Source organism: Mobula birostris, chromosome 27, assembly GCF_030028105.1.
Source record: "Mobula birostris isolate sMobBir1 chromosome 27, sMobBir1.hap1, whole genome shotgun sequence".
Classification (NCBI taxonomy): Eukaryota; Metazoa; Chordata; class Chondrichthyes; order Myliobatiformes; family Myliobatidae; genus Mobula; species Mobula birostris.
Genome location: NC_092396.1, coordinates 39,585,872 through 39,609,610, shown reverse-complemented (window position 1 = coordinate 39,609,610; position 23,739 = coordinate 39,585,872). Strand labels below are relative to the sequence as shown.

At 41.0% G+C, this 23,739-nt stretch overlaps 1 protein-coding gene across 1 annotated transcript in view; it reads right to left on the bottom strand.

The window, feature by feature from the left end:
* Window positions 1-23,739, bottom strand: part of disp3 (dispatched RND transporter family member 3) — a 310,321-nt gene that overhangs the window by 225,912 nt on the left and 60,670 nt on the right. Inside the window, exon 3 of the mRNA XM_072244981.1 lies at window positions 2,920-3,056. Within this exon, the coding sequence (XP_072101082.1) occupies window positions 2,920-3,056 (137 nt within the window). The remainder of the gene's footprint in view (window positions 1-2,919; window positions 3,057-23,739) is intronic.

The window sequence follows — 23,739 nt, the reverse complement described above, 5'->3', positions numbered from 1 at the left end:
ACAAAAACATATTATAGCTTTCGTTTTCCTATCAAAAAGGCTTGGTCCATTACCGAGGGTTGAAAAAAGAAATTAGATATGATAGGACTTGATAACATAAATTCATTCAGGGCAAAAAATTTAAGAAATTGAAACCATATTCGCAATGTATGTTTAACTATAGGGTTAAACATGTGTTTATTCAATTTAGATAGTACAAAAGGAAGTGATGTTCCTGAAATGGAAGCTAAAGAAAACCCCTGTACAGAGTGGCCTTCAGGGTTTACCCAATGTGGGTTTGGAGTTATATTCCAATCTTGCGTCCAAAGTATTAAATATCGAATATTAATTGCCCAATAGTTAAATCTTAGATTAGGCAATGCCAAACCACCATCTTTCTTAGATTTCTGTAAGTATTTTTTTTACTTAATCTGGGGTTTTTATTTTGCTATAAATAAGAGGAAATTTTAGAATCAATAGTATCAAAAAAGGATTTAGGAATAAAAATCCTTTCTAACACACTTCTTCTGATACCACGGGCTTTCAATTTATTCAATGTGGCACATTGTCAAACACATTTTGGAATACACTACATCTACAGGTTCCACTCTATCATCTCCCTCTGTTACATCCTCATAAATTTTGAGTTGGTATCTCAAACATATTTACTTTTCATAAAACCATGTTGACCAGATTTAATTATATTCAGCTTTCCCAAATGATTAGTTATTTTCTCTTTGATTATTGACTCTAGCATCTTGCCAATAATAGCTGTTAAACTAAGTGGCCAGTAGCCTGCCTTTCTTCTTTTTCAAACAAACATTGGAATTTTTCAATTTTCTGACACTGTCCCAGGGTTTTAACAAGCTATGAGAAATTTCAACCAATAAATTGCCTACCTCTGTAGCTATTTGCATTTAAAACTCCATTGGGTCCTGGTGTCCTGTTTTTAATGTTGTGAGTGTCTCCAACACTTTATTCTCTGAAATTGGGAGCCTTGCAAATTCACCTATGTTATTTGAAATCTGAAATATTTGAGAGATTAGCAATGTCCTCCACCTAAAGACTGGTGCAAAATATATCAACATGTCAGCTCCTTCTTTGCTTTATGTTATTAATTCACCAACCTTATTTTCTAGAAATTGCATTTTCCTCAGCTGCTCTCTTTGTTATGTAATGTTTATATTTGTTTTTATACTATGTGCAAATTTTCTTTCAAAATTCATTTTCTTGTGTTGCCTGTGTTGCCTGATCCTAAAAACTTCCCAGTCTTCTGGTCTACCGTTAACCCACGTCACTCTGTATATTTAATTTTCTATTTCAATTTCTTTACTTTATTTGTTACCATGGATTTGATTCTTTCTCATGGAACCCCTTTTCTTGTTTGGGATAAACTCTTGCTGAGCTGTACAGACTAGCTGTTTGAGTATCTACCAGTGATTCTCGACTGAGTCTCTAAACTGAGGATACTTTTTGTGGACCAGTGGTGTTTATCCTCATACTGCATTTGGTATTCTATTGTATAATGGTCACTAATCCATTCCTCATTACAGTATATAAGATCAAATCTAAAATAACCTGCTCCCAGTTCTGCAGTAAACTGCTCGGTGAAACAATCCAAATGCATGCCATAATTTTCTTGTATGATACACTTGCCAGTTGGGTTCATCCAATTAAAAAATAGATTAAAATCTCTCATGTTACTTGTAGCCCCTTCAAATTGGCCCCTGATATTTCCTTATTTATGCTCTGACCTATCAAGAGGTCACTTTTGCAGGTCCATAGACTACTCTCACCCACATATCCCCTCCCCTGCTATTTATAATTTCAACCCAAACAGATTCAACACAATTACCCACTGCCTTTATATTATGGCTCAGAACCATTCCGGTACCTTGCTTAACAATATCACACCACCTCCTTTTCCCATTTAGCCTGTTCTCAACATATGTGATTTACCAAAAACTGGTCCCAGCACAGTTCACATGCAGCCCATCCCAATGGACCAGTCTTCTTTCCCCACTATTAAGGGTCCTATGAATTAGAACCCTTAGATCCAGTATGGAGTAGGCAACTCAGCCTATAGGGCTTTCTACTTTTGTTGCAGAGAATAGTATCCATTCAACTATTCTGTACCCTATCACCACTATATTTCTCTTTCCTGTCCCACTTGAATGGCTCTCTGTACCATGATGCTCTGTGGAGTTTGCACATCCTCCCTGCACTCATTATCCTCATCCACACAAGGATCAAGAACATCACACTGGTTAGACAAGGGTAAGGGCTGATGATCTTCCAGAACTACCCTCTTGATCCCTCTACCTGCATTTTCTGTAGTCACAACATCTTGTCTTCGACCATTCATCAACTCTGAGGTAGTTAATCTAAACGGTTTGACTGCCTCCTATAATACTGTGTCCAGGTCATTCTCCCCCTTCCTGATATGTTACACTGCTCAGACTTGGACTTCAGCTCGAGCAGACAACATGTATACTATTGGAAGTCCTTTGAGCAGCCAATTGTCCACTGTGGGGTTTACAACTTCCTACATGTTGTAAATACAGTACATCAGCTCCTCAGCCATTTTTCCCCCAATTAATTAGCTGTATTTATTAGTTGAATTTGATTATATTCGGCTTTGCCACTTAAAGGCGATAGATCTTCCTCACACTTGTGGCCTGGTATTACACTCTTGACCAATCAAAATACAGAGAAAGAAAAGGAAAATTATGAGCTGATGAAAACTGTGCAAAGGACAGAAGGTTACCTGGATAAAAAAGGCTGCAAGGGAATAGGGCAAAATTCAAGCCAGAAGAATCCTGTGGTGCTGACTATCAATTAGGAGCCACTGTTTGTATGACACTGGTAAGGGCAGGGGAATAGTAGCAATGCAGACTGCAAGAAAAGGTAGCAACGGTTTAAAGTGGTAGCAGCACTAACCTGAAAATGAGGTAAGAATGTACACCAGGACTGCTATACATCCACTGCTAATAAAAGCCAGCAACATGTCATTCTTAAATGTTCGTCTTACTTCATAGTCAAACAGGTCGGTTCCACCATAAAGGACTTTCACTTTTCTGCAAAGGAATAAACAAAATAAGTAGCTAGATTTGTAGAAATATTTGGCTCCATATTTTCAGTATTGATCACTGCAAGTATATATATCCAAGTATTCCCACTATAAACCTCAGCAAAAGACAAATTAGAATATGTAACACCATATCATCAATGACTTTGGTTGCTGGATAACTATGACACATTACAGGATATTAGATAAAAACTGAAGAAACTAGAGAAACTCAGCAGGTCAGGCAGCATCCGTGGAGGGAAATGAACAGTAATTATTTTGGGCTATGATCTTTCATCAGGACTGGACAGAGAAAGGACAGAAAGGGTGGAGCATGAGCTGGGAACAGGTGATTCCAGGTGGTGTGTGTGGGGGGGGGCAGCAAATGATGTAATAAGCTGCAGGTAAGAGATGGAAGAGGAAAGAGCTGATGGAAGAGGTGGAATCTGATAGGAGAGGACAGTAGACCAGGGAATAAAGGGAAGAAGGTGGCGAACTAGAGGGAGGAAGGTGAAGGCGATGGGTGGGTCATGAGGGCAGGGGAGGGTAAGGAGAAGCTGTAAAGGGGCCCAAAGCGATAATGGAAAACAAAGGGGAGTGGGAGCAGTGGGGAGTGGTTACCAGAAGTTAGAGAAATCAACGTGATGATGTTAGGTTGGAGGCTACCAAGACTGAATATGAAGTGTTGTTCCTGTAACCTGTGTCTAATCTCAACTCGGCAATAGTGCAGGCCATGAGTAGATATGTCAGTATGGGAATGGGAGATTGGGAGATGGAATTAAAATGGCTGTTATGACAGACGACGTGCAGGTCTCAAAGTAGCGACTGGGTAGACTTGTAGTTTTGAAGTTCTTATTGTCCAGTAGTATCTTGTGTTTGTAAAAAAGACATTTACAAAAAAGGCAGTAACACCTTTGGTTCGCTTCATAGAGGCCAAAGCATCCACGTGCACCACGATCTTACCAGAATTTAAGGTTCCTGATCGGCAAATTTAAGAACCAGGTCTTAGATGCTGTCATCCATGTTATTTGTATAAATTATAAAAAAAATTGAGGTCCCAGTACCGAACCTTGTGGTACCTACTCGTATCATTCCAACTCATTTAATGCATGCCTCTTCCTCTTGATACCCAGTCAGTCTTCTAACCACGCCAATATGTTCCTTTGACTCCACAAGTTTTGATTTTTGTAATAACCTTTGATACAAAATAAATCAAATGGCTTCTGGATATCTATGTAAAGGACATCAACCCAGTTCTATGTTTGAGAGCAGTTAAATGTAGATTGAAACCCCTTGCACTCCATTTCAGCAATCTTCCTTTTCCCTCAGTAGATCACCGTTAACTGCACCATGCTGATAGTTCCATATCATTATTTATACATAAATAACTTGCACTTATTTTCCCATTCAGGTTGAGAGTACCTGATTGTAAAATAGCAGAAGTTAGATCCAGGTGTTTGTCAGAAGAAAAGATTTCAGAATATTGTCTCCAACACAAACTTTATAACAGTCAAGTGTACATCCTGACTGAATACTCATTGAGACCACAAATGCTAACTGTATGGCTTTTCTCCTGCTGTAAGCCCATATTCTTTTTATATCAAGCCACAGATCAATGTTTTGATAGTTGCTTCATGTTAAGCTGGATAGTGTTCTCACTGCATTGGATTCCGGTTAATTGGGGCACATTGGGACCAGTACATTTTGGCCCAATTAAGCGGCTGCCCCAATTAGCCAAAGTTTCACAGAAATAGTTGAAAAGGTACAAAAAAGACAAACTACTACTTAACTGTGCAACAAATTATGTATTTAAATGAAATACAGAACCAATTAGAACACTCCCAATACTACTATAGTACACTAAGACTGTGTATTAGTTTCTAATAATTATCAACAATTCATCCAAGTTCTTTTGACTCTAAATAAATAAAATCAGTGCAGCCGCCTAGTGCAGATAGTGAACTTTCTTCCTACAATGCTTTCAACCAAATCTTGCATTTTGCATCCTCCAAATCTTCAATTTGATTGTAACATTCACGATGACTGTCAATATGTTCAAATTCTTCATAGTTCATAACTTGTGAAAGTAGTGAAATTGTTTCATTTTTGCTCCCAGCCATTGCTGGCATTTCCAAGCCTGAATGCTTGAAACCACAGTGAGAAAAACAGTTCTGAATTATCCTACTGTTTATTTCTTATCAACTATCAGTGACAAACATCCCTGATTTTTGAACATAAACACATACAACTAATGCTATTTATAAACTGTTCACTCAAAGCACGGTGTAGTTTCTAACGGCAACACAAGTGCACACGATTAACACTAGTTAGAAATTGTTCAGAAACAGTCTCCTGTCCCAATTGAGCAATATTATGTCCCAAATAAATGAATGGGATTCCAGCTATGTTCTTGATTACTTTTAGTCCCTTAAGAGTTGTCCCATATAAGCGGCTGCACCGATTAATCGATAGCCCAATTAACTTGAACCTTCTGTCTCAGGAACTCTAAAACAATTCTGTTTATTCACCATGTTTCCTGTTTATTCAACTTGTTTGCAGGTAATGAAGATCAGAGCAGCATGAAGTCTATTTGGCATCCAGTCTGCTGACTCATATCCCAAGTACCAGAGGCTTTGTTGATGAATATTTGAAACTATATTCAGAAGTAATGTTTCCTCTTTTAATTTTATGTACTTTATAAAAGGAGAAGGCCTCTCATTTACTGTGAGCTGGAGAAACTGGTGCCCAATTATTTGAGGCAGCCAAACAGAAGGAAAAAGCCTGCAACAAATTCTCCAAATAGCTGGAAATATAGTTGCTTAGGTTGCAAAGAAAGAAGGGAAAACGGTAACTTGGCTTTGTGCAAATTAATCTATTCTAGGCTGTTAACTTGTCCTTTCTGTTTTCCACATAATCACAGATTTGATGTTCATTTTCAACAAGTTCTATATTCCAAAGGAACAGAAAATTTAGAGTCTATGTGCATCGATGCTGTGCAAAATGTACAAAGTCCTCATCTGATGTTTTAACAATCAAAACTAAACCATTTAAAGTAATAGGGATTATCTCAGCTGAGGAATCAGGCTGAAGATTTTTGTGACTCCAGCTTTGAACTTTTGCCCCAAGAGTACCAAGGCCAGGACCAAGTGTGGGGACCCTTCAATAAGCTGACATTTCCAGGAAATATTGAAAACCAAATGTAGGACAAAGGTAACAATATAGGCAGGTGAGGCCTTGATGTGACTTTTACACCATCTGACCTGGCCATCAGGCAGGAATATGCCAACAATTTTAAATTTTGGTATCTGTACAATATTTAAGAAGAGCTGTTCTTGGTTCTCACACTGCCATGTTGGGATGCCACAGAAGAGTTTCCTTCAACTGGCACTAACATCCAGATTTGGAAAAGTAATGCGCAAGTTTTCTTCCAGCTTTCTTATGTGGAACAAAAAGTTACTGATGTAGGAACATCTCCTTGGGCCTGCTCCAGGGTAATGGAGACATGGTGTAAAACAACACATGAACATGTAAATGTAGGGGGGAAGTGGTAGATTGATCTCAGAGTAAGTTAAAAGGTCGGCGCAATGTTGTGGACCTTAGGACTTATACTTTCTGTAGAATTCTATGTCCTTAAACAGGTTCTTCTGTTGAACTGGTCCATACCTACCAAGCTGCCTTCTTGAGCTGGTCCCATTTGCTACCTATAACCAGATTTTGCTTTTACACCCCTTTAATGTCAACTGCCAATTGATTTCCAGTTTTTAATGTGCTAAAAAGGGTATTCTTTGGCATTCAGTCATCAGGTATTTGTATGACATGACCTGACTATCGTAGCTGCGCTTCATAATTTGACAATCTAAAAACAAAAAGCCTTTGGCATTTTTATAATCAACAGATGGAAATCTTGGCAATGCAGCAAGCAGCTTGATGGACCCAGCATTTTCTGTACAGCCATGATTTCTATATCTGATTCTGCTTTTCATCATCTAAACAAAATATTGCTCCCAGGAAGGGGAAACCAAGAGACATACAGATTTTATTTTAACACTAGATGTTGGGTTCTCTATACCCACGACTGTGTGCAGCTAGGCACAGCTCAAGTGGCATGTATAAATTCACAGATGACATAATTACTGTTGGCAGAATTTCAGATGATTATGAGAAGGCATACGGGAATGAGATATATCAGCTAGTTTGCTGGTGTCACAGCAACAACCCTGCACCCTGATTGGACATGGAACCTACGAACACTACCTCGTAACTTTTTTTCTACTTACTTAATTTAACTATGTATTTCACAATATATGCCGATGATATTAAACCTGACTCTGATATTGTGAATGCCTAGCTGTGTTGATAAAAGAGCATCCTGATGAACACATTTTTGCTGTCCAGAAGTCCTGGATTGAGTGAAGAGTCAATGAAATGACACTTACTTGTGGGCCTGTTGTGCCGAAGGGCAAATTGGAGCATACTGGAACATGAAAGAAAGCCACATTTGCTAGCAAGTGGACAACACAATGCAGGCAAAGGAATCTCAGATGGGACACACCACTTCAGTTGTGGATAAGTCAGTATTTTAACAAGCTGCACAGTAAGCTCCTTGCTCTCATACACCCTATCACTGTTTAGAAAGCTTGGGATTCAGTGTGCTCTTTAACCACTTTCAAACCACCTGCCATTTTCAACAAACTATCAAATACACCCCTAAACCTCTCTGTTCTTGTACCCCATTCTGAACTGTTTAACTTATATTGCCCCTCCTCATTCTTCCTTCCAAAATACAACGATGCATACCTCAGTAGTAACATTCAACTGCCACATATTACTGTTATACCAAATGGTTCATATTGCCTCGAAATCTATTTACTATTCACCTCACAGTTCACTACATCTCTAGGTTTTGGTGTCACTGGTGCATTTGGAAATTGTGCCCTGTGCATGCAAGTCAGATTAGTATAAATATAACCGGAGAAAAGAGACGGGTACAAAAGGGACGGGTTGCACCTTAACAAGCGGGGCACCAGCATTCTGGCAGGCAAGTTTGCCTCTGCAACACGGGTGTGTTTAAACTAAGTAGTGGGGGGAGGGGACGAACTGATGAACTGGAAACATAAGGATGGAGATAAAGGGAAAGTGAGAATAAGAATAGTTAAGAAAGACAGCAGAATCAACAGAGCAGAAAGCTCAAGAAGGGATCGTACAGTATGGTCAAGTGAAATAGGAATTGATATGGGAGGTGAGGGGAGTAATGAATTAAAAGTACTGTATATGGATGCACGGAGTATAAGAAATAAAGTGGACGAGCTTGAGGCACAGTTGGAAATTGGTAAGTATGATGTTGTGGGAATAACAGAGACATGGCTTCAAGTGGACAGGGCCTGGGAAATGAATATTCAAGGTATACGGCCTATCGAAAGGACAGACTGACGGGCAGAGGGGGTGGGGTGGCTCTGTTGGTGAGGAATGATATTCAGTCCCTTGTGAGGGGGGACATAGAATCAGGAGACGTAGAGTCAGTATGGATAGAACTGAGAAATTCTAAGCGTAGAAAGACCCTGATGGGAGTTATCTACAGGCCCCCAAACAGTAGTCTGGATGTAGGGTGTAAGTTGAATCAAGAGTTAAAATTGGCATGTTGCAAAGGTAATGCTACAGTTGTTATGGGGGACTTCAACATGCAGGTAGACTGGAGGAATCAGGTTGGTACTGGACCCCAAGAAAGGGAGTTTGTGGAGTCCCTCCGAGATGGATTCTTAGAACAGCTTGTTCTGGAGCCTACCAGACAGAATGCAATTCTAGATTTAGTGTTGTGCAATGAACCGGATTTGATCAGGGACCTCGAGGTAAAGGAGCCATTAGGAGGTAGGGACCATAATATGATAAGTTTTAATCCACAATTTGAGAGGGAGAAGGGAAACTCGGAAGTGTCAGTATTACAGTTGAACAAAGGGAACTATGGTGATATGAGGGAGGAGCTAGCCAAAGTTCAATGGAACAATACCCTAGTAGGGATGACAGTGGAACAGCAATGGCAAGTGTTTCTGGGAATAATGATGAAGGTGCAGGATTAGTTCATTCCAAAGAGGAAGAAAGATTCTAAGGGGAGTAAGGGGAGGCCATGGCTGACAAGGGAAATAATGGACAGTTTAAAAATAAAAGAGAAGAAGTATAACATAGCAAAGACGAGTGGGAAGCCGGAGGATTGGGAAACTTTTAAAGAGCAACAGAAGGTAACTAAAAAGGCAATACGCGGAGAAAAAATGAGGTACGAAGGTAAACTAGCCAAGAATATAAAGGAGGATAGTAAAAGCTTCTTTAGGTATGTGAAAAGGAAAAAAATAGTTAAGACCAAAATTGGGCCCTTGAAGACAGAAGCGGGTGAATTTATTATGGGGAACAAGGAAATGGCAGACGATTTGAATAGGTACTTTGGATCTGTCTTCACTAGGGAAGACACAAACAATCTCCCAGATGTAATAGTGGCCAAAGGACCTAGGGTAATGGATGAATTGAAGGAAATTTATATTAGGCAGGAAATGGTGTTGGATAGGCTGTTGGGTCTAAAGGTTGATAAGTCCCCGGGACCTGATGGTCTGAATCACATGGTACTTAAGGAGGTGGCTTTAGAAGTCGTGGATGCATTGGTAATCATTTTCCAATGTTCTATAGATTCAGGATCAGTTCCTGTGGATTGGAGTGTGGCTAATGTTGTCCCTCTCTTCAAGAAGGGAGGAAGAGAGAAAACAGGGAATTATAGACCGGTTAGCCTGTTGTCGGTGGTGGGAAAGGTGCTGGAGTCAATTATAAAAGATGAAATTACGACACATCTGGATAGTAGTAACAGGACCGGTCTGAGTCAGCATGGATTTACGAAGAGGAAATCGTGCTTGACTAATCTTCTAGAATTTTTTGAGGATGTAACTATGAAAATGGACAAGGGAGAGTCAGTGGATGTAGTGTACCTGGACTTTCAGAAAGCCTTTGTCCCACATAGGAGATTAGTGGGTAAAATTAGGGCACATGGTATTGGGGGCAGAGTACTGACATGGATTGAAAATTGGCTGGCTGACAGAAAACAAAGAGTAGCGATTAACGGGTCCCTTTCGGAATGGCAGGTGGTGACCAGTGGGGTACCTCAGGGTTCAGTGCTGGGACCGCAGCTGTTTACAATATATATTAATGATTTAGATGAGGGAATTAAAAGTAACATTAGCAAATTTGCCGATGACACAAAGCTGGGTGGCAGTGTGATATGTGAGGAGGATGTTATGAGAATGCAGGGTGACTTGGACAGGCTGGGTGAGTGGGCAGATGCAGTTTAATGTGGATAAATGTGAGGTTATCCACTTTGGTGGTAAGAATGGGAAGGCAGATTATTATCTAGATGGAGTCAAGTTAGGAAAAGGGGAAGCACAACGAGATCTAGGTGTTCTTGTACATCAGTCACTGAAAGCAAGCATGCAAGTACAGTAGGCAGTGAAGAAAGCTAATGGCATGCTGGCCTTCATAACAAGGAGAGTTGAGTATAAGAGCAAAGAGGTCCTTCTGCAGCTGTACAGGGCCCTGGTGAGACCACACCTGGAGTACTCTGTGCAGTTTTGGTCTCCAAATTTGAGGAAGGACATTCTTGCTATTGAGGGAGTGCAGCGTAGGTTCACAAGGTTAATTCCCGGGATGGCGGGACTGTCATATGTCGAAAGATTGGAGCGACTGGGCTTGTATACTCTGGAATTTAGAAGGCTGAGAGGGGATCTTATTGAAACATGTAAGATTATTAAGGGATTGGACACGCTGGAGGCAGGAAACACGTTCCCGCTGATGGGTGAGTTCAGAACCAGAGGCCACAGTTTAAGAATTAGAGGTAGGCCATTTAGAACGGAGTTGAGGAAAAACTTTTTCACCCAGAGAGTGGTGGATATATGGAATGCTCTGCCCCAGAAGGCTGTGGAGGCCAAGTCTCTGGATGCTTTCAAGAAAGAGATGGATAGAGCTCTTAAAGATAGCGGAATCAAAGGTTATGGGGATAAGGCAGGAACTGGATACTGATAGTGGATGATCAGCCATGATCACAGTAAATGGCGGTGCTGGCTTGAAGGGCCGAATGGCCTACTCCTGCACCTATTGTCTATTGTCTATTGGCTCCAGAGCAGGGGTTCCCAACTTTTCTCATGCCATGGACTAAAACCATTAAGCAAGGGGTCCGTGGATCCCAGTTTGGGAACCCCGGCTGTACAGAGTTCCATGGTACATTTCTTTCCCGTCCTATGAAGAAATCTTTCACTACCACACCATGTCCTGTCAATAAGCATGTAAGGATACTTAGAGTATATGCTGTAATGCAACATTTTAAGTTTCCTTTAATTCAATGCTTGAAATGATTAATATTCATAAATTAGGAGGCATAATAAAGTACACCTTCAGAAAGGAACACTGTAAGATTGGTGGAAAGCTGCAATAAGAAGACAGATGCAGAGAAATACATTTCATATTTTAAGAAAAGCATAAACTTACCTGGATGATGGAAGATGGAAAAGACTATAAGTATGCAAATAAGATGCTTGCTATAAAAGCACGAAAGTGATGCTGAATTTGTACAAGACGCTAATTAGGTTACAGTTAGAGTCTGAGCACCAAGAGAGAGAAAGATTAATGAGATTAGCAGAAAAAGCTGTGGTCACAATGAAAAGATTTGTTTGAAAACGTGCCTTGTTTTCAATGGGAACAACCGACTTAATGTAAGTTGTCAAATTTATGAAAGGAAGGCAAATATTCCACAACCATTTTACGTTTACCAATTGGGTTATCATAGCAATCAAGGTGCAAGCTAAAGCTATATCTTGCATATAGTGAGCTATTATAGAAGGCTCTGCTATGAATAACAACCGAGCTGTAAATAGAATTTGAAAAGGAAATGGATTAGGAGTGGGGAAAATTGGATATATGGAAAAATAGGGAAATGGCGTTAAATTACACAATTACATTTAAGGAGTTACTTCCCACACAGGGTGAGATGGTCTGAATAGACTTCTGTATTTTTCATTGTTCTGTCACTATAGGCAGCCATTTTGCATACAGAAATATCCTATAAGCAGTTGGAAAATGCATCTAAATCTGTTTTGGAAGTGACGGTTGAGGAAAAAATGTTGGCTAGAGTCCCAGCTTATCTTTAAATAAGGTGAATAAAGAGTCCCACTTGCTATGTCAAAGAGCACTGATATCTTTTAGCACTCTTGACCCTCCTGCTCAAGCACTGACAGGTATGTTCTTCAATATTCTTTAACAAAAAGGGATCTGCTTCTCTTAAATGTTATATTTGAACCTGCATCCAGCACTTCCACTGACAGCTCGTTTCACATCCACACCACTCGCGGAGTGACGAAGTTTCCCCTCAGATTTCCCTTAAATGTTTCACCTTTCACCCTAAACCTATGACTCTTTAGCTCTAGTCTCACACGACCAAGAGGGTGAAAAGCCTGCAAGCATTCACCCTATCCAGTTCTCTCATAATTTTGCATACTAGGAAGATAAGTTGACGAGTGCTATGTGAGGCTCAGGGCTGACTCTGTTTGTGCCACTGCTGTGGACTGGCAGAACCCGCTCCATTTGTTGGTAGAGCACCTAGATCCTACAATCTTCCTCATTAACTCCTCTTGGATACATGCTGCTGACACTGCCTCTTCATAGCTCTCCTCAGCCCAGAGATGGTAACAAGTTAAGTTGGCAGTGATTCACTACAGGACTCACACCAGGGGCCCTGATATAATCACTGTCAGTACACACATATATAATGATACTTCTCTGCGCTAATTCCATTGATGCTCTCATCCCTGGTAACATGTCCTGAATACTAAAGTGAGGCACCACTGCAACCTGGAGCAACAAACAAACAAGCGGCATTGGTGTGAATTGTTGCAGGATTTTGACTCAATACATCAACAATTCCTTACAGCTCCAACTGAACCCACTGAATTCCTCTAGCAGAATGTCTGTTGCCCCAGATCCTACCACCCTACCATCTGCAGCCTCTGTGTCACCAATGCAATATACCCTCCATCACTTGAAAAAGGTTACAGCTTACACATGATTGGTTGATTAGATTTCTACATTATGAGCAGGTCTATAGGTAGATGCAAGAAAGTGAACATTGAGTGTACTATGCATTCAGTGATACTGCTTAAACCTGGTGCATTTTTTGTCCTGCCACATAAATGAATTACAAACTGGACCCCCTACAATTCACCTACCGACACAACCGATCGACTGATGGTGCAATAGCCACAGCTCTACATATCGTCCTTACCCATCTGGAGAAGAAGGATGCTTATGTGAGAATGCTCTTCTTGGACTGCAGTTCAGCATTCAACACCATAGTTCCAACCAGGCTCAACAGGAAGCTCAGAGATCTCAGCCTTGACCCTCCCTTGTGCAGCTGGATCCTGGACTTCCTGTCAGATCGCCATCAGGTGGTAAGATGGGCTCCCTCACTGCCAAGCCTCTGACTCTCAACACAGGAGCCCCTCAGGGCTACGTACTGAGTCCCCTCCTTTACTCCCTGTATACCCGTGACTGTATCGCCACCCACAGCTCCAATCTGCTAATTAAATTTGCTGATGATACTACATTGATTGGCCTTATCTCAAACAATAATGAGGTGGCCTATAGGGAAGACATTGGGAGGCATTGGAAATGATCTTCCAGGAATCAATAGACTCTGGCATGGTTCTGGAGGACTGGAAGGTCGCAAATGTAGTTCCGCTGTTTAAGAAAGGAGGGAGGCAGCAAGAAGAAAATTACAGACCTATTAGTCTGACATTGGTAGTTGGAAAGTTATTGGAGTCGATCCTCCAGCACGAGGTTATGAAATACCTCGAGGTGCATGACAAGATAGACCCAAGTCAGCGTGGTTTTATGAAGGGAAGATCCTGCCTCACCAACCTATTGGAATTTTTTGAGGTAATCTCAGATAAGATTGATAAGGGAGAGGCTGTGGATGTTTTGTATTTGGATTTCCAAAAGGCCTTCGATAAGGTGCCGCATAAGAGGCTGCTTAATTAAGATGAGAGCCCATGGAATTACAGGAAAGGTATTGGAATGGGTGGAGCATTGGCTGATAGGCAGAAAGCAAAAGGTGGGAATAAAGGTATCCTATTCTGATGGGTTGCTGGTTACCAGTGGTGTTCTGCAGGGGGTTGGTGTTGGGGACGCTCCTTTTTACAATGTATATTCATGATTTAGATAATGGATTAAATGGTTTTGTGGCTAAGTTTGCGGATGACACCAAGATAGGTGAAGGAGCAGGAAGTGTTGAACAAACGGAAAGGTTGCAGGGAGACTTGGTCAGTTTAGGAGAGTGGGCAAAGAAATGGCAGATGAGTTACAATGTTGAGAAATGTACGGCTGTACATTTTGGAAGAAGAAATAATTGGGCAGATTATTATTTAGATGGGGAGAAAATTCAAAAATCGGAAGTGCAAAGGGACTTAGGGGTCCTCGTGCAGGATGCCCTAAAGGTTAACCACCAGGTTGGATCGGCAGTAAGGAAAGCAAATGCTATGTTGGCATTCATTTCAAGAGGAATAGTGTATAAGAGTAAGGAGGTGTTGATGAGGCTCTATGGGACACTGGTGAGACCTCATTTGGAATACTGTGTGCAGTTTTGGGCCCCCTATCTTAGAAGAGATGTTCTGATGTTGGAGAGAGTTCAGAGAAGATTTACGAGGATGATTCCTGGAATACAGGGGCTAACATATGAGGAGCGTTTGTCAGCTCTTGGACTGTATTCATCAGAGTATAGAATAATGAGAGGGGATCTCATAGAATCATTTCGAATGTTGAAAGGGTTGGACAGAGTAAATGTGGAAAGGTTGTTTCCCTTAGTGGGTGAGTCCAGGACAAGAGGCCACAGTCTTAGAATTAGAGGGTACCCATTTAAAACAGAGATGAGGAGAAATTTTTTTAGCCAGAGGATCGTGGATTTATGGAAATCGATGCCACATACAGCTGTGAAGGCCCGATCATTGAGGGTGTTTAAGGAGGAGATTGATAGGTATCTAATTAGTCAGGGTATCAAGGGATATGGGGAAGAAGCCATAAACTGGAACTAGATGGGAGAATAGTTAGCTCATTGTGGAGTGGCGGAGCAGACTCCATGGGCTGAATGGCCTACTTCTGCTCCTTTGTGTTGTGATCTTGTGATCTTGTGTCAAGAAAACAACCTCTCCATCAATGTTCTAAAAACAAAGGAGCTGGTTGTGGATTACAGGAGGAATGAAGACGGGCTAACTCCTAGTGACATCAATGGATCTGGGGTTGAGAGGGTAAATAGCTTCAAGTTCCTTGGCTTCCACATCATTGAGGACCTCATGTGGAGTGTGCACACCAGAAAGGCACAACAGCACTTCTTTTACCTCAGATGGTTGAGGAAGTTTGGTATGGGCCCCCAAATCCTAAGAACTTTCTTTCTTTATAGGCATCCGTTAGTCTCGTGAGACCATGGATTTGCGCCTTGGAAGGTTTCCAGGGCGCAGGCTTGGGCAAGGTTGTATGGCAGACCGGCAGTTGCCCATGTTGCAAGTCTCCCCTCTCCACGCCACCGAAGTTGTCCAAGGGAAGGGCACTAGGGTCGATACAGCTTGACACCAGTGCTGTCGCAGAGCAATGTGTGGTTAAGTGCCTTGCTCAAGGACACAACACGCTGCCTCAGATGCGGCTCAAACTAGTGACCTTCAGATCACTAGACCGATGCCTTAACCACTTGGCCACGTGCCAACACTTTCTACAGGGGCACAATTGAAAGCATCCTGACTGGCTGCATCACTGCCTGGTACGGGAACTGTACCTCTCTTAATTGTAGGACTCTGCAGAGAGTGGTGCAGACAGCCCAGCGCATCTGTAGTTGTGAACTTGCCATGATTTAGGACATTTACAAGGGCAGGTGTGTAAAAAGGGCCTGTAGGATCATTGGGGACCCGAGCCATCCCAACCACAATCTATTCCAGCTGCTACCACCTAAGAAGTGGTACCGCAGCATAAAAGCCGGGACCAACAGGCTCCTGGACAGCTTCTTCCACCAGGCCACCAGACTGATTAACTCACACTATTTGAGTGCACCTTATATTACATTGACTGTTCTATTTATTATAAATTACAAGGATTGCACATTTAGATGGAGACGTAATGTAAAAATTTTTACTCCTCATGTATGTGAAGGATGGAAGATATAAAATCAATTCAATTCAATTCAAAAACAAGGGGTCCAGTGACTGTAGACTTGGAAATACATTCAGTGGCCACTTTATTTGGTACGTCTGTACATCTGTTCATTAATGCAAATATACTTACGCATACCACCTCTCCAATTTATAACACAGAAATGGGGGATCTCCCCATTGATTCTTCTTCTCCCAGCCCTAGCATGGGAGTCTTCCCTGAGATAGTTCCTCTCTAAATTTCTCACTGTTTTGCATTCAAAGCCCCTCATTCTTGTTTACTTTCTGTATCAGTTTAAACTGCAGTGTTTCACTCTCGTTAGCTTTGGCCTATCTGGCTAATATGTGTCAGCTTTTTATTGGCTCTTGCCCAAAGCAGCATTATTTTATTACCCTTTTCACAAGTAACAACTTGTAACTAATGACTCTTTCTTTTTTCTCCTTGAATCAGAGCTGTGCAGCCAGAGTAGCCGGTAGCTAAGCTTCGGTTACTCAGGTCACAGGCTGCTCTATTCATAAACCTGCATGTACTATCTTACTAAAGAACATATCACAATCAACTATTTATGCAGAAATTATCTCTAGTTCAGCAAATTATCAGTATGAACCTCACTGTCTCCACTACTAACTGTTTTGATCCAACTGTTCTTGAACAAAACCAATTCACAAGATAGTTCACAAAATGGAGCTTGCTGTACAGTTTCACAAAATGGTGGACCCCCTTTCTTTCCACCAAATGACAAGAACATTTGTTCTGTCTACATTCACTGTCCATGACTCATTCTTATTTTCTACAGTATTTTAGTTCATGTCCCCAACTTGATGTCCATTTACATTTTTAATTTATTTTCAGACATCCTTCATCTGTAATGTTTACTTTCTTAGAAATAAACATCAATGTTGTATTTATCAATTCTTGTTCTGACAACCCTCAGCAGTTTTGAATGGATAACTAATTGGTAAAATATTGATCTCCATTAATACTCTATTTTGCAATCATTTCTCATTGGTCTCCTGCAAACATCATTCAAAAACAGGGTCGCAGAAATAAACATCTTTCAGTAATGTAATTGGAGGAAAGTATGGGGGCATGTTAGAAACAAGTTTTTTGCACGAAGTGCAGTAAGTACAGGGGTAGTGGTAGAGGCAGATACATTACAGGCATTTAAGAAACTTTAGATAGGTGCTTAGATAATAGAAATTTGGAGGTCTATGTTGGATAGGAGGGTTAGATTGATCTTAGAGTGAGTTAAAATGCTGGCACAACATCATGGGCTGGGGGGCCTGTACTGTGCTATAATGTTCTATTACTTGGTTGGCAAGTAGGTGATGGAAAAGTGACTAAAGCTACCAAAAGTAATGTGGAGTCACTCAGTTAAACCAGGAGTGACTCAGCTCCTGCCCTCATAACAGCCATGGTACAAACACGGATAAGAGAGGTGAAGAGAGAGTAGGTGCCTTGATGTCACTGCCTTGAGAGTGACATCAAGGCAGCATTTGACTGAGTATGTCAATGAAATGCTCTGGCTAAGCTGTATGTGTTGGAGAGGAACTTCGAATAGATTTGCAGTGAGCCAGTTCTTCTCCTTAAGGCAGGATAAACTAGGTTACTTCTTCCGTATTTAGCTTATTTCCTCACAACACAAAAGTAAGTCATTTCAGCCCATCAAGTCACTGCTGTCTATCAGAACAATCTTATTATCCACTAGTTTTCTTTGGAATATATTCTCACAATATTCCTCCTGAGCCTAGAAAGAAAAACTAAGTATATCATGGCTTACGTACTGAGCAGTTTCAACCAGTCCCTTCCACACATCCTGGCACAAATCTATCTACAGGAAATTTATCAATAAGCTTGAAGGAATGTAGAGAAATTCACAAGGCTGTTGCCGGGACTTTGGGAGCTGAGATACAGGAATTTATTCTCGGGAGTGCAGGGGAATGAGGGTAGATTTAATAGCAGTATATAAATTATGAGGAGTCTTGGTCGGGTAAAAGCTTGCTGTCTTGTTCTCCTTAGGTTGGGTGAGACTAGAATGCGAGATCATAGGTTCAGGGTGAAAGGTGAAATATTTAAGGGGAATCTGATTGGGAACTTTTCACTCAGTGGATGGTGGGAGTGAGGAACAAGCTGCCAGCTGAAGTGGTAGATGTGAGTTCACTTGTAAAATTTAAAATAAGTTTGGATAGGTATAGAAAAATAGGGAACTATGGTGCACCTGCAGGTAGATGGGACTAGACAGAAGAGCAGGCTGGCATTGACTAGGTGGGCTGAAGAACCTGTTTCAGTTCTGTACTGCTTTTTGACCATGATTCAATAAACATCCTAATGCTACAAGACACAAGCTCTGTGCAACCATACTTCAATTTAGCAATGAGAAACCCAAACAAATTAAATGTTAACTATTTCTTCACTAAGCACGCTCAATGACATAAATAAAGATGGTATCTGACAGACATCAAGTACAGTGCAAAATAAAATCTGGAAGTTGAATGACCATCTTGCAGATACAAACTTGATGGTTGCAAATTGAATTTTTCTCTGAGGATCTCTTTAAGTGCGGCTGTCTAAAACTAACAATATATAATTATACCCATAACCAAAACTGGATTTCAATGATTAGAAAATCATATTTCAGTTGATTTTTATTAACAGCCACCTGATAAATCCAAACACAACTGACAACATTCAAAATGAGGAAAAGCAAAAATATGCATTATAGTCACTGGTTATGTTCAATAAGGGAAGTGTGTTCATTTCCTGTGTTTTGTTGCGCTGTCTTAGCTACTTACAACAGCAATCCTCTGTCACAACAGCACAAGGACTGTGCATGCAACAAATATGGTATGTACACAGGCAGAATTAGATTTGCAGAACATAAAAGCTAATTTCCAGGAATGTTCTCCTGTTGATAGAGCAAAGGTATCAATAGGGAATTAAAATAAATTAGTTCCACAGTGTTCAAAATTTTCTATAACCTGCCTTGAACTTCATGAAAAAGTATCAGGAAGGCAACCTTGAAGAATGGAGAGGCCAAATGCTCTTAGCAATAAGTGAATGTGAAATTGTTTCCAGTTATGTGCATTCATTCATTATATTTCCTTATTGGTCTTCAGGGAAAGAGTGTGGAAATGTGTTTCCTTCCATCACAGCTAAATATTTGCTATTTTAAGGGTGGGAAAGTGGCACAGCTTCAGTAATCCAGTTCGACCCAAAGTGTTATCGGTGTGGAGTCTGCACGTTCTCTCTGTGACCAAGTTGCTTCTACCCAGGTGCTCTAGTTTTCTCACGTTCTCCCATATCTCAAAGACCTGTTGTCTGGTGGGTTAATTGGTCACTCTAAATTGCCCCAGGTAAAATTGTGTGTGTGTGTGTGTGTGGGGGGGGGGGGGGGAGTTGATGGGAAATCCGGGGGGATTTAAACAAGGTTTGTATGGGATTAAAGTAAATAGATGCTTGATCAGTACAGACTCGATGAGCTGAGGCCATGTTCCAGTACTGTATGACTCTAAATTTTGGTTATGCTTTCACTACAAATAACTAAAAGAAGAAACCTTTCCTCGTCTGCCACAGTTCAGCTATATTGTCAAATAAAACACATCCTCATTCTAAGTAAGAAGGCAAAAGTGAACTACTGCAGATGCTGAAAACGTGCAATGAAGAGTCAGATCAGAAAGCACTGTGTCCCAAGAATAGGATGGCACAATAAGGCAGGGAATTGTACTGAGTGAGATGAAGAACTGAGCATTTGCTACATCTTCACTTTAGCCTCTCATTGTAAGCAGTGGAATTTGAAAGGCAAAAACCTCCAGTGTTTTTAGTCTTTTATAGTCTGTTACTATTTTTCTCCTTGACGTCTCTGATATTGCCATGAAGCAGTCAGAAACAAGAGTGCGCTGAGGGAAGGAGGAGGAGAATGTATTTAAGCATCATCTTTCACACCTTTGTAATATCCCAAAGTCCTTCACAAAAGATTGATTAAGTTTAGAAAACAGTCTTCAATGTACAATGAAAAATATGGCAACAAGTTTGCAAAAGGAACAGATCAGTTAACTTGCTTTCAGTGCTGTTAAAGTAAGAGATCAGTACACTGGCAGTACTGCAGAGGGTGATGAGCTGTCAAAGGAAGTGGTTGAGGCAGGTACAATAGTATCATTTAAGAAGCACTTGAATGGTAATAACCAAATAACATATAGCCATATAACAATTACAGCATGGAAACAGGCTATCTCGGCCCTCCTAGTCCATGCCAAACTCTTACCCTCACCTAGTCCCACCGACCTGCACTCAGCCCATAACCCTCCATTCCTTTCCTGTCCATATAGCTGTCCAATTTAACTTTAAATGACAACATCGAACCACCCTCAACCACTTCTGCTGGAAGCTCGTTTCCACACGGCTACCACTCTCTGAGTAAAGAAGTTTCCCCTCATGTTACCCCTAAACTTTTGCCCTTTAACTCTCAACTCATGTCCTCTTGTTTGAACCTCCCCCACTCTCAATGAAAAACCCTATCCACATCAACTCTATCTATCCCCGTCATAATTTTAAATACCTCTATCAAGTCCCCCCTCAACCTTCTATGCTCCAAAGAATAAAGACCCAACTTGTTCAACTTCTCTCTGTAACTTAGGAGATGAAACCCAGGCAACATTCTAGTAAGTCTTCTCTATACTCTCACAATTTTGTTGACATCTTTCCTATAATTTGGTGACCAGAACTATACACATACTCCAAATTTGGCCTCACCAATGCCTTGTACAATTTCAACATTACATCCCAACTCCTATACTCAATGCTCTGATTTATAAAGGCCAGCATACCAAAAGCTTTCTTCACCACCCTATCCATATGAGATTCTACCTTCAGGGAACTATGCACCATTATTCCTAGATCCCTCTGTTCTACTGCATTCTTCAGTGTCCTACCATTTACCATGTATGTCCCATTTTGATTAGTCCTACCAAAATGTAGCACCTCACATTTATCAGCATTAAACGTCATCTGCCATCTTTCAGCCCACTCTTCTAACATGGCCTAAATCTCTCTGCAAGCTTTGAAAACCTACTTCATTATCCACAACTCCACCTATCTTAGTATCATCTGCATACTTACTCATGCAATTTACCACGCCATAATCCAGATCATTAATATATATGACAAACAACATTGGACCCAGTACAGATCCCTAAAGCACACCACTATACACCGGCCTCCAATCTGACAAACAGCTATCCACCACTACTCTCTGGCGTCTCCCATCCAGCCACTGCTGAATCCATTTTACTACTTCGATATTAATACCTAACGATTGAACCTTCCTAACTAACCTTCTGTGTGGAACCTTGTCAAAGGCCTTACTGAAGTCCATATAGACATCCACCGCTTTACCCCCGTCAACTTTCCTAGTAACCGCTTCAAAAAATTCAATAAGATTTGTCAAACATGACTTTCCACGCACAAATCCATGTTGACTGGTCCTAATCAGACCCTGTCTATCCAGATAATTATATATACCATCTCTAAGAATACTTCCCATCAATTTACCTACCACTGACGTCTAATTCACAGGCGGATAATTGCCAGGTTTACTCTTAGAACCCTTTTCAAACAATGGAACAACATGAGCAATATGCCAATCCTCTGGCACCATCCCTGTTTCTAATGACATTTGAAATATTTCTGTCAGAGCTCCTGGTATTTCCACACTAACTTCCCTCAAGGACCCAGGGTATATCCTGTCAGGACCCGGAGACTTATCCACTTTTATATTCCTTAAAAGCGCCAGTACTTCCTCTTCTTTAATCATCATAGTTTCCATAACTAGCCTACTTGTTTCCCTTACCTTACACAATTCAATATCCTTCTCCTTAGTGAACACTGAAGAAAAGAAATTGTTCAAAACCTCCCCCATCTCTTTTGACTCCGCACATAGCCGTCCACTCTGATTCTCTAAGGGACTAATTTTATCCCTCACTTTCCTTCTGCTATTAATATAACTGTAGAAACCCTTTGCAGTTATTTTCACCTTACTTGCCAAAGCAACCTCATATCTTCTTTTAGCTTTTCTAATTTCTTTCTTAAGATTCTTTTTACATTCTTTATATTCCTCGAGCACCTCATTTACTCCAAGCTGCCTATATTAATTGTAGATCTCTCTCTTTTTCCGCACTGTTTCCAATATCCCTTGAAAACCATGGTTCTCTGAAACTTTTAACCTTTCTTTTCAACCTAATAGGAACATAAAGATTCTGTACCCTCAAAATTTCACCTTTAAATGACTTCCATTTCTCTATTACATCCTTCCCATAAAACAAATTGTCCCAATCCACTCCTTCTAAATCTTTTCACATCTCCTCAAAGTTAGCCTTTCTCCAATCAAAAATCTCAACCCTGGGTCCAGACCTATACTTCTCCATAATTATCTTGAAATTAATGGCATTGTGATCACTGGACCAAAAGTGTTCCCCAACACAAACCTCTGTCACCTGACCTATCTCATTCCCTAACAGGAGATCCAACACTGCCCCTTCTCTAGTTGATACCTCTATGCATTGTTGCAAAAAACTGTCTTGCACACATTTTACAAATTCCAAACCATCCAGCCCTTTTACAGAATGGGTTTCCCAGTCTATGTGTGGAAAATTAAAATCTCCCACAATCACAACCTTGTGCTTACTGCAAATATCTGCTATCTCCTTACAAGTTTGCTCCTCCAGGTCTCCCTCCCAATTAGGTGGTCTATAATACACCCCTATAAGTTTTACTACACCTTTCCCATTCCTCATTTCCACCCAAATAGCCTCCCTAGATGAGTCCTCTAAACTATCCTGCCAAAGGACCACTGTAATATTTTCTCTGACAAGCAATGCAACACCTCCCCCTCTTGCCCCTCCGATTCTATCACACCTGAAGCAATGAAATCCAGGAATATTTATTGCCAATTACACCCCTCCTGCAACCATGTTTCAGTAATAGCTACAACATCATATTTCCAGGTATCAATCCGTGCTCTGAGCTCATCCACCTTTCTTACAATGCTCCTAGCATTAAAACAGATGCATTTAAGAAACTCTCCACCTCTTACTCTCTGTTTATCCCTAATGATGCAAACAACTTTGTTATCTTTTTCTTCCTTCTCCCCTACATCTTCGGTCTGAGTGCTCCCGTTCTCTGTCCCCTGCCTATCCTCCCTCACACACTGTCTACTAGCTTTCTCTATTTGTGAACTAACCTCCTCTCTCCTAGTCTCTTCAATTTGAATCCCACCCCCCCAACCATTCTAGTTTAAAGTCTCCCCAGTAGCCTTGCAAATCTCCCCGCCAGGATATTGGTCCCCCGAGGATTCAAGTGCAACCCGTCCCTTTTGTACAGGTCACACCTGCACCAAAGCTCCAATCCCTCCTCATTTATCCTCCACCCCATTCCATTCCTACTCTCACTGTCGCGTAGCACAGGCGGTAATCCCGAGATTACTACTT